Source organism: Asterias amurensis, chromosome 13 (assembly GCF_032118995.1).
Source record: "Asterias amurensis chromosome 13, ASM3211899v1".
Taxonomy (NCBI): Eukaryota; Metazoa; Echinodermata; class Asteroidea; order Forcipulatida; family Asteriidae; genus Asterias; species Asterias amurensis.
In genome coordinates, this window is record NC_092660.1 from 15,099,275 (window position 1) to 15,111,357 (window position 12,083).

Here is a 12,083-nt window from a genome sequence, read left to right on the forward strand (position 1 = left end):
GAGATCAGATCAACATGTATAGGAACATTCAAGCATTTGTGATAAGTTAAACTTGCTCTAGCAATTAATGACTGGTTTTAGACAAATTAAAACAAGGATTCAGAAGTGATTTCAATCAATGCTTTCTCCAGAAGACGATCAAAACATATTGATCGAAACGTCGAGTTGAAACCAATGGTTCTTTTCAGAACCACCCCAACTCATTAGAGATAGTCATTACATGGTGTTAACGCAAACCTTTCTAAATCAATTCTGAAATATTCGCTTTAAAACTGACGAAAATACATGTAATGAGTTCAAAACAATGTATGAAGCTATATTGGCTAACATTGTAATATTAACCATAGTTATTATAGAACACTTAAAAAATCACGAAAGTATGGAACAGTCTGCAACAATCTGTAACAGTACAACTCAAGTTGAACCAATCTCCAAATAATCAGAACAGGATTGTCAGCAACATTTCAACTCACCTCTGATTTCCTTTCAGGCCTTAATCTTTTGTGACCAGCTTGAATTCCTGAACTTTCTTCCTTCCCGCCTGATAGATGAACCTTAAAACTCATGGCTTGTTAAACTTTGAAATAAAGTGATCAAAAAGTTATTCCCTACCAAGAGTTTATGTTTTGCCTTGATCAGGGCAAACGTGTTTTAAATCAAAATAAAAACGATTTTCAAAACAAGGTTTTCAACTTACCTGATTCCCTTTGATCCGATACACCAAGCTGCTCCCGCTCTCTAAACATCTTGCTGAAAGAAAAACACAAGGAAAAACAAAGCTGTCAGGTTATTTTGGTTATTTTGGTTTTTATAATATTATCAAAACAATAACTTGTTGGCTTTTCTTACACTCCTCTCACTGGATGAAGAAAATGATGGATGGAATGTGATTTAACCCAAAATCATTATTGAACAGTTCGTATAATTATCTTGTGTTACCTTTTTAAAACTTCTCGGATTATCTCAGCTTGCATTAACTTATAGGTTCATTTTGTCTAAAAACCATCACCAGACATGTGCGACAAAGAAACACCAAACAGGGCAAATTTTCTATTAAAAAAGTTTTTAAAACTAAATGCCTAAAATAATTGTTGAGAATAAATATTGCATAGGCATGATCTTTGTTGTGTACTTAGCAAAACAATAGCCATAGTATTTTGGTGAAACTTAAAGATTTGTCAGGGCGAGATTCCAAAAGATTCGTGAAACTGAACAAAACAGTGAGGGCGCCATCTCAATTGCACGGTGTCCACGATCCGCGGTTTGTCTCCAACGAGGTGTTCACCGCTAAACGTAAATAGCGCCCTCAATGTCCACCACCACAAAATCCTGGCATTGTTAAACCATGTTTATCGGTCCTAAATTAGATTGTTTCGTTGTGAAGGCCTATAGGTTTGAACGAATACAACTCGACTTCCAGAACATTTAGATTGTTAGTTCGATTAGTTTTTAACACCTGTATACCGTCATTAAAGGCACTGGACACAATTGGTAATAATTGTCAAAGACCAGTATTTTCACTTGGTGTATCAACCCAACATTATGCACAAAATAATAAATCTGTGAAGAGTTAGGCTTAATTGGTAACCGATTTTGCAAGAGAATAATGACAGAAAAATACCCTTGTTGCTAGACTTCGTGTGCTTTAAGATGTTCAATAAAAAGGCTTCAGCTGAAGTCTTTTATTGTTATTTTATTTTGAGTGATAAATTACCGCTTTCTCAAAAACTACATACAAGTAGAACGTTACTTCAGAGAGAGCCGTTTCTCATAAAATAATTTGTCAACTAGCTCTACATTGCTCGTGACCATGTAAGTTTTTATGATAAAAATTATATTTTAGAAATAGTGTCCAGTGCCTTGAAATATCCTATTTGCAGTAACGATCATTAAAAATCGAAACGAAAAAAAAAAAAACGAATAAAAAATCATTCTCTGTTTCCAGAATTCGGCTGTCTTTTTCCCCCGACTTACCTCGCATTTACTCCTCCGGGAAAAGTTACAACGAGCTTCCTCGCAAGGAACTAGCCTTCTTCAATCGAGACATTCTTGCCTCATACTCTGGCCCAGATGGAGGGCTCACCAACAATGGTAGTAACCACGTTGGCAATGGCCATGCAGTGACGTCATCATCCACAGATCCCCATGGAAACGGCGTGCAGAAGAATGACAACTGCAATCGTAAGTATTTGGTATTAACACTAACTATTTTAGTGAACAATTATTTTAAACCCATATAAAACCAATTTCATAGGGCTGCTTAAGCACACAATTTTGCTTACAAATAATAATGTGTTCTTAGCAAAAATGAGCTGCACACACACGGGTCAAAAATAATTGAGCATGTCACATGGATTTTGGCTGGTGACCTGATTTATGTAAGCATGACTTTGTTCGCTTAGCTACTTTTTCTCCTTTAGCAGCTCTGTGGTCCCTTGCACTATTACACAAAACTCTCCAAAGATCAATTCATGGCTTTCACTATGTCCATAAAAATTACCAATTGTTTTGAATACGGTTCATCGACAGAACTAACACGCCGAAGGAGGTTATACAGAAATTGTGCTTTACTATTCAGTGACGACCATACAATCCATGTAATACAATTTGGTTGTCTGAGGACAAAGAAACATGTTACTATTATGAACACATTCACGAGTGAGCCATAGCGTGCACGAGTTTTCCTTCATTATAACAGTCGTTCGACTGATGAGTGGAATATTGTATCACTTATGTCATGGGATTTTAAATAGCCTATAATAATTATAAACTTGTGTTTCCTTCTTTTACCTAATGACGGGGGGGGGGGGGGGGGCGGCGGTTGAAGAGTTCTGATGAGCTTGGGCTTGGGGACTAGAAATCTGGAGATAAACAACCAGACCGGCTAAATGCCGCCATTTTGGCTACACTCCAGTCGTCAAAGACACTAGACACTATTGGTAGTTGTCAAAAACCAGTCTTCTCACTTGGTGTATCTCAACATAATTTGCACAAAATAACAAACTTGAGAAAGTTTCAGCTCAATTGGTCGTCGAAGTTGCGAGATAATAATGAAAGAAGAAACACCCTTGTTGCCACAAAAAGTTGTGTGCTTTCGTCAGATGCTTGATTTCGAGACCTAAAATTCTATATAATTATCTGAGGTGTCGGAATCCAACTCGTGGAAAAATAATTATGTATCGAAAGCTTCGTTACTTCAGAGGGAGCCGTTTCTCACAAAGTTTTGTACTATCAACAGCTCCGGCCCAACACTCGTTACCAAGTACAAGGTTTTGCTAATAACACCAGTAATACCGGACTCTCAGACCAAGTTGGAGTCTTGGTTACTTTTCCCATGCTTTTCCCCACACATACTTCTTAGAGCGAATTCCCCGGTGTGGGAAGGACATTCCACAGCGGCCAGTGCTGTTGCAAACAAGAAGTCCGTCTCTTGTAAAATACTTATATGAAATGAACAAGGATCTAAATCATGATCCAAAACTCCACCAATAGGGAGAACACATTCATGATTCAATACTCCACAAGCTCACTCAGTGAAGGATAGGCGTAGGCTAACTATCCGAATAATTAGACGAAACTTGTATAAAAGTAATCCTATAACCTTGCTCTATGCTATAACTAACTTCATGCACACCGCGGAAGGAAGATCGTCAGCGGTTTTTTGAAAGCCTGTTGAATATATCAGGATTGAACCATGATTAAACCAACTGAGTTGTCAATAATGATAAGATTTCCCCCCCCCCCCCCCCATACCCTCATCTTTCGAGAGGGGAAATAAAATTAATTGTTAATCACAAAGCAAATGGAAGTAAAACAGTGATGAAGAAGTAAGAAAGTAAGAAAGAAACCTACCAGAGATGACCATCGGGGCAGCAGCAGGTTCCAGTCCGCCTTGCTTGGGGGCATTCAGGGCTGTACATGGTCAGGACATGGAGGAAGCTCTTCCTTCGATCCTCTATGGGTCAGGGTATGGAGGCTTGAACATCATTACTGACGCCTGTAGGTCTACCATGTCTATAGTGTTGGTTAGTGCACGTGGTTATCAAAGGGGGCGGTAACTGTCAGAGTGTAAGGTTACTGACCAAGTTGTCAACACGGGGATACAATGGATTACCCAATTTGATTTGTTTGTACAGGACTTAATTCTGTACTGGTTTTGGTTACACAACAGCTGCTGTGTTTCGCTGAAGCTGCGGCCATTGTTTATCGCTGTTTAATTCGTCACTTGACTGTCTGAGTGGTGCCGGATGCATGTACTGGTGTGCTGATTGTTTTTGTTCATGTCAATTTGTAATTACGATGCACGACATGGCTCAGTGATTTTATGGTTAACACCGTTTACGGTGACGGTCTTAACTCACCAGGAAGGTGACAGCCTATCTTGAACAGCGGGATGCACACTGCAGCAGGACTTACTTCGGTTAAACATCAAAGCAATTTTATTGCAACAAAAAAAGGGATACAAATTCTTGAAATAATTCAACGAAAGTAGACACTAATATTAAAAAAAACCTTTAAGAAATTATCGAAGGGGGGGGGGCGGATCCTGTCCCCAGCAACTAAACTTGATTCACTCAGTTTGGTGTGTAGGCCTAATAATGCACGTTAAATCCCCACTTTCAAACCAAAACCCTCTCTCATAAGTATTAAAACCCGTGTGCCGCTTGGTCCGGGCTCATGAACTTCTGCATCATATTTTTATTACAAACAGATAAGGATTTCACTGCCACAACACTGTGGTCTCGCTCGACAGCCAATCACGGGCAATTTTTTGTATGCTTGTCGCTGACGTCGCGACACACACGTGTTGCTCTCCACAGACTAGAATTCTGATGCACGTGGTTGGTGTATTGTGTGTGTAGGGTTTTACGGTGTATGTGCTGTACACGCACAGAATGTATCGTAATGGTCGTGTGGTTCTTTGTCGATGGATGGCACATGTACATTTCTACCTCCATGGTACAACCATTTCTTCCTCCATGGGTACAAGTTATATACAACCATGGAGGTAGATACAACTACCACGAGCCGGGGATCGGGAGCCGCCATGTGACTGTGAGTGTCAGTGTTGTTGTCATCAACTTAAAACTGTATGATCACTCTCTCGTGTATATTTGTACTGTAATTGGCGGCTCGTTAGCTGTTGTTGGTTGGGTCTCTGAAAAATAATAATAGGCTTCAAGATTTTAGTCGGGCCATTTTCTTTACATCGTACATGTGTATGATCATGTGGTTGTTTTCATGTATCTCCACAATCACAGGTCTAGGCCTATAAGAAATCCCAACTAAATCATCTTGAATTTGTGTAAAGGTTTATTTGACAACCAACCTGACAGACCGGCCGCCTATTTTGTTATTAATTGTGTTGAAGAAGGCTTCAAATTTTGGGTGAATACAGCAGCGGCTGAAGAAACTGCATGCCTTTCGTACTTGTTTTGACATCACACGTTTTCAATTTCCCCTTAAAGGCAGTGGACACTACTGGTAATTACTCAAAATAATTATTAGCATAAAACCTTTCTTGGTGACAAGTAATGGGGAGAGGTTGGTGGTATAAAACACTGATAAACAGCTCCCTCTGAAGTGCCATAGTTGTTGAGAGAGAAGTAATTTTCCACGAATTTGATTTCGAGACCTCAAGGTTAGTTTAGAACTTGAGGTCTCGAAATCAACCATCTAAACGCACACAACTTCGTGTGCCAAGGGTGTTTTCTTCTTTCATTATTATCTCGCAACTTTGATGACCGATTGAGCTCAAATTTTCACAGGTTTGTTATTTTATGCATATGTTGAGATACACCAACTGTGAAGGCTAGTCTTTGACAACTCCCAATAGTGTCCACTGTCTTAAAGCCTTTTTGTCAGAGAGAAAAGCACTGTACATCATAGGAACATGTATAGGTACATGTACATAATATACATGTACATGTACTACATGGAGGTAGAATTCTACCTCCATGCATATAATTCTACACATGCATCTAATATGTACATGTACTGTCAGTGTAATGATAAGCTCATTGTTGTGTACACAGTAAATAAACACGGTACGTCGGCCGTTTTATTACGTGCTGCAAATAGATGAACATGCACTAGTCGTACATGAAACAGCCGTCGAGTTACAGCCCCATACCGCGCGCGCAAGCACTCGAAATCTTGCGCAATACACTGTGCGTAGTATATAATCTATAGAATGACTAAGTTTGAACAATCGGGGATGTAGCTCAGTGGTAGAGCGCACGCTTCGCATGTGTGAGGCCCCGGGTTCAATCCCCGGCATCTCCATGCGGTTTTCTTTTACTACTAATTTTCTTGACTTGAAGTATAAACAGCATGTGTTTGGAAGGAAAACATAAGTTTAAGCAATAGTTTTTCTCAAATTTGTCACAACTACGAAGGGGGGGGGGGGGGGTAAGTGAGTGAGGGACAAGGAAATAAATTTTCTATCAGAAACGTTAACGTCGTGTGTTATTTTCTTTTTACATTATGCGTGTGAGGTGTGATTAGAGAGGTAAACTTGAGGTGAAAAAAACTGCCCCTTCTCTCCAGAGCTGTCTGATGCCTGATATACATATAGAATGCGATTTTAAGTAGTTGCTTTTATTAATAAGGCAAAAACAATCACGTCAGTTATTTATTTGTTTATTTATTTCCTTTAGTTACCCAGGGTAAGCCAAGTCAGTAAAACAATTACTGGTTTCCATTCCTGCAATCAAGTTAACATATTTTAATAAGTAAACATAAAATCACAATTACGAAAATTTATGTAAGAATGTTACGGAAAATTAAAAGCAATATAAACAAAAAATAAAGAGTAAAAATTTACAAGAGTAAGTTTCCTAAACTGTCACAGTAAGAGGAGGTTAAAAACACAAAAGAGACCGGTCCCTATACAGACATCCAGGAATTTAAATAGAATAAAACTGAATAATATATATCGATCGTTAAAGGAACGTTACAGAATTGGTAAGAAAACAAAACCGTGAAGATCACAGATTTACATCAAACTTACACGGTCTAATAATGATGATAGTAGAAAACATTAAATATTTCTGCTTGAAATGTCATATTCAATGAAAAATAAATAATTTAACTTTGTGTTTGGAGTTGTCAGTGAGCATTTTATCAATTTGTTTGCATCAACGTCATGCAAATTAATGTGTAATCGGTTTTTCACTTTTTTTCTCGTGACCCAGATGGCCGATCGATATCAAACTTCTACAGGTTTGTCAGTTTATGTAATGGTGGATTGCATAAAGTGCTTACACTGTCAGCAACTGTTTTGTGAAAAAAAAACCTTTCTGTAATGTTCCTTTAACCTTGAATTAATATTAAAAAAATATTCAAGATTGCACGTTGTATACAAACATGAATTAATAAAGTCGTGACTGACATGCGACCAGCACGACTAATGCTTTATCAACAAGGGTTTCTCAAATACAATAGTCTTTATAAATCAATCAATGTTAATGCATTGATTGATTCGTTAGTTGTACAGTAAATGTTTACCTCACGCAAAAGACCTATTCGATATTACATACTGAAACTTGAACGGACAATGTCATAATATTCTACCTCATCCTGCTTATACTATCTTCTAGTTTCTAATTTCCAATTGCTAATCAATTGCCGCAGACATTGCCACATCTTCAACCAGAGTGTAGACTATCTGTGTTTGAGCCTGCCACTGTTGCTGAAATTCAAAGGGTTATTATGAAATCTCCTTCAAAATCCTGTGAGCTGGATCCAGTATCAACATCCATGATAAAGCAAAACATTGATATATTTGTACCCTACATCACTAAGCTTGTAAACGAATCTCTCAGTTCCGGTTGTTTCCCCGATAGCCTCAAAGTTTCCTACATCAGGCCGCTCATCAAGAAACCAAACCTGGACAAGGAGATATTCAAAAACTACAGACCTGTTGCAAACTTTAAATATCTTGGAAAAGTCATCGAACGAGTAGTGTCATCACGTATTTCTGATCACATTCATACTTTCAACCTGTCCGACGTGTTCCAGTCAGCATACAAGCCTTTCCATGGGACCGAGGCTGCACTAGTCCGTGTGAGCAACGATATTCTTTCTTCTATGGACAATGGTAACCTTACGGCACTAGTCCTGCTAGACTTGAGTGCTGCTTTTGACACTGTTGATCATAACATCCTTCTCTCTCGGCTCCAGAATCACCTTGGCATAGAGGACACAGCCCTAGCATGGTGCAAATCGTATCTCCACAATAGAACTCAGCATGTATGTATTGGCACTGCGATATCCGACCCTGTTGTTTTGAACTACTCTGTGCCACAGGGGTCGGTACTCGGCCCGCAGTGGTTTACGCTGTACACTTTACCGATTCGTGACATCATCCTGAAATTTAATCTGAATTACCATGTGTACGCAGACGACACTCAACTATACATCACGTTTAAATCTTCTCAAGAAAACGCCAATGCATCTATTGCAAGACTTGAGAAATGCATCCAAGAGATTCGACGTTGGACACAACAAAACTTCCTGAAGTTAAATGATGATAAGACAGAGTTCCTTTTATTTGGGTCACGTCAACAGTTAACTAAGGTTTCAGTGCCATACATCTCCATCGGTGATGCTCGGATAGCTCCCTCGCTGAAAGCTCGGAACTTGGGGGTTATTTTTGATTCATCGATGACACTTCAGCCACACATCAACAATATTGTTCGTTTATCATCATATCACATCAGGAATATAGGTAAGATTCGCAAGTACTTGGACAAAAGTGCCACTGAAAAGGTCATTCACGCATTTGTTACTTCTCGTCTTGACAACGGCAATGCTCTTCTATACAGTCTTCCAAACAACCAGATTTCCCGCTTTCAACGGCTCCAAAATACTGCTGCCCGCATTGTGACACTGTCTAGAAAATCCTGTTCTATCACCCCCATTCTGAAACAACTACACTGGCTCCCTATCTCTCAACGAATCATCTTCAAGCTGATGCTCATTGTCCACAAAGCTCTAAATGGCAAGGCTCCCCACTATATTTCTGAACTGCTTCAAGTTTACACTCCATCAAGGAATCTTCGATCAAGTTCCATGCTTCTCCTCATTGAACCCAAGTCTCGACACTCATGGGGTGACAGGTCTTTTTCTTCAGCCGCGCCACGCATCTGGAACTCTCTACCACTTAATCTCCGATCTTGTGTTTGTACCGCAAAATTCAAGTCTTTTCTCAAAACTTATCTTATGTCACAGGTTTTCAACGACTAATTTTGTTGTGTCTGTTTTTCTTTGTGTTGTGTTTTGTTTTTGTTTTGTTTTTGGTTTTACTGCGCCTTGAACACCCAGCAGGGTGGATATGTGCGCATTACAAGTCTTATTATTATTATTATTATTATTATTATTATTACTTTTAAAGGGATAATTTTGATGTCAAAATTGTTCAGTGGTAGTGACCTATTTTTTATATAATATATATTAATAGTATATTATACAATTTTGAAGTATATTATACAATTTTGAAGCAGAGAATCAGTACGTAACTGTTTCGTGTTTTGTGTCTTAAACGATATTCCTTGTCTTGCATGTTGGATTTAACATTAACATTAAACAAACCAATGAAGTCGTTGGTTCAAATCCCACTCCAGTAAATTTGGCGCTGTTCAACACGTATTACGAGGTCGTCGGTTCATAGCCAGCTGTGAGTTTTGTTCAACCCCAAACAATTTTATTTCAAAAAATTACCTACCACCAGTTTCCCTTGTGGTTTATAACTTTATACTTTTCTAAAGATTATAGTTGGTTAGGCTTTTTGATGTCATGGTGGACACTATATGAATATACACTGTTTTGGTTTGGAATTGGATGTCTGCACACAAAATGTGCTCAAACATAGCCTGTTTTTCAAATAACTGTTTCCACCGTACCTAAAAATGGCTTATTGCATGCAATTTTGGCCTCGGTAACAAATTCGAATGCCAGTAATCCATGATAAGCAAACTATACAGAAAGTCGTATTTTTGTTGTACTTTAATAGGAGTGGACCACCAACACAATGGCCTTGCGGCTAGATGGAAAACCAGAAACAACAAAGCGTATGGAATGTCATTGTCTCTTTATGAATATGTGGATAAAGACAGTGGAAAGTGCACAGGTAATTCACGTCGTTCAACTGTCTATTGTTTTAATTCATCCGTTTAAAAACATTTATAATTTATTGTGTCGAAGCCTTCATTAACAGTACTCGAATACTGGTAATTATTTTAAAGTGTAACCATTACAGCGAGGGGGGGGGGTCAACAATAGTTTTTGTTGGGGGAGGATTGGTAAACTTGCAGGGCTACAATGCTAGACTTCATTAAATTTTGATTTCGGTTTGTCTCTGTTGAACCATGGAGACCATGGTCGAACCATAGAGCTACAGGACCCACTGTTCGGTTTGGCTCTCACGCAGACAAAACAAATCTGCGGTTTCAGTCTTTTGAGCCAAGTGTATAGAGCAATAAACTTATTGATCTATGGTTTAATAGTTTGACACTCTTCCTCATCCACAGGTGAGCCTATTGCAGACGTCTTTGCAATCCGTACAACCTCGAATAGTTGCATCATGGCTCTGGCTGACGGGGTTGGGTGGGGACAAGGAGCCCGGACGGCAGCAAGATGTGCCGTCAAGGGTTCCATGGAATACATGTGGGTAACACTTCGGGCAAAGAAGACGTCGTTCACCACAATAGATGTCTTTAAGGTGAGAAAAAGAGCGAGGCACCGATGGGTGAAGATGTTAATATTCGTACTGACAGTCAGTCGTCGTCGTCGCTGTCACTGAGTGACCGGTGACGAATGGGACAGTGGCACCTCAGCAGACTGCTTTTAATCAGCCCGTATCTTTCTTCTACTCACAGTCCTGGTTGCTCTAGATTTCCTATAGAATAATATAATAATGCTAAATTGTGAGCATATAAAGCAATTCTATTTGAGATGGTGTATGATGACCAGGTATTCAGCCATGGCGGTCTTTCCCTTCCTCCATGATTTAGCTTACACTTATTCGGTCAATAATGGTTGTTCTGGTTCCCATTATCCCAGTTGCTGTTTTAATGATTTTAAACGCTAAGTCACCGTCAGTGTTCGTCACGTTCAGCATCATGCCACCCTGATTCCCATTACACGTCGCTGTTTTTTTAAACGCTAAGTCACCGCCATTGTTCCTCCCGTTCAGCACCACCATGCCACCCTCTCCCATCCTGCTAATATTGTCTGTTCAAGCACAGTCATTCTTAGAGCGACATGGTGGGCTTTCCGCACTGTTGTCCTAAGGTCCCTTTTTTCAAACTGTTCCCGTATAAAAACATATGTTTTTCGTAAAACAATAAAACTGTCCACAATTTAGCTCTCGTATGCCCACAGCTGAAACATTTTTCTGACCAATTCATCATAATTTATTTCAGTGCATGAGGGAATCGTTGGACCGAGCCCAAGAATGCATTTTATCTCAAAATGGTTGCCTGACAACGCTATGTCTTGCCGTAGTTGCTGATATTATATCAGAGGACACCAAATCCCAAAAGGCCGTATGTGTAATCAGTGTTGGAGACAGCCTGGCTTTCATCCGCAGTCAAAAACACGGGGTCAAGGAAGTTACAATCGGTGAGTAAAAAGTTGTTGAGAATTTGTTTTTGTATTTAACAATTAGCCAAGACTCACCAGGTGTCATAGATCGCGGGTCTTAATCCATACTACAAACGACCTTGGTTTGGGGTCTATAGTAGACCATACACTGTGCATGCTGGTCCATTTTTACTACGACTTGACTCCCAAAATGGAAAACGGGTCGCGTGTGACGTTGCTGCAAGAGGGTCATAAAATAAAATTATAAGAATTCATCTTAACCCGGGAGTTTTTAATTTTAGCAAAAACCGCACGCTGTTTTGTAATCATATTGTTTGTTGTATTATTTAATTGTGGATGTGCTCCTTCTCAGAAGTAGCCTAATAAAGAGACTGGACACTATTGGTAATTGTCAAAGACTAGCCTTCATAGTTGGTGTATCTCAACAAATGCATAAAATAACAAACCTGTGAAAATTTGAGCTCAATCGGTCATCG

At 39.3% G+C, this 12,083-nt stretch overlaps 1 protein-coding gene and 1 non-coding gene across 2 annotated transcripts in view; both read left to right on the forward strand.

Moving 5' to 3' along the window:
- The window catches only part of LOC139946102 (PP2C-like domain-containing protein CG9801), a 37,196-nt gene that overhangs the window by 21,178 nt on the left and 3,935 nt on the right, over window positions 1-12,083 (forward strand). The window contains exons 4-7 of the mRNA XM_071943705.1: window positions 1,946-2,181; window positions 10,016-10,132; window positions 10,533-10,723; window positions 11,427-11,625. Of these exons, the coding sequence (XP_071799806.1) occupies window positions 1,946-2,181; window positions 10,016-10,132; window positions 10,533-10,723; window positions 11,427-11,625 (743 nt within the window). The remainder of the gene's footprint in view (window positions 1-1,945; window positions 2,182-10,015; window positions 10,133-10,532; window positions 10,724-11,426; window positions 11,626-12,083) is intronic.
- Window positions 6,214-6,285, forward strand: Trnaa-cgc (transfer RNA alanine (anticodon CGC)). Its single transcript has one exon. It is a non-coding gene; the product is annotated as a tRNA-Ala (tRNA).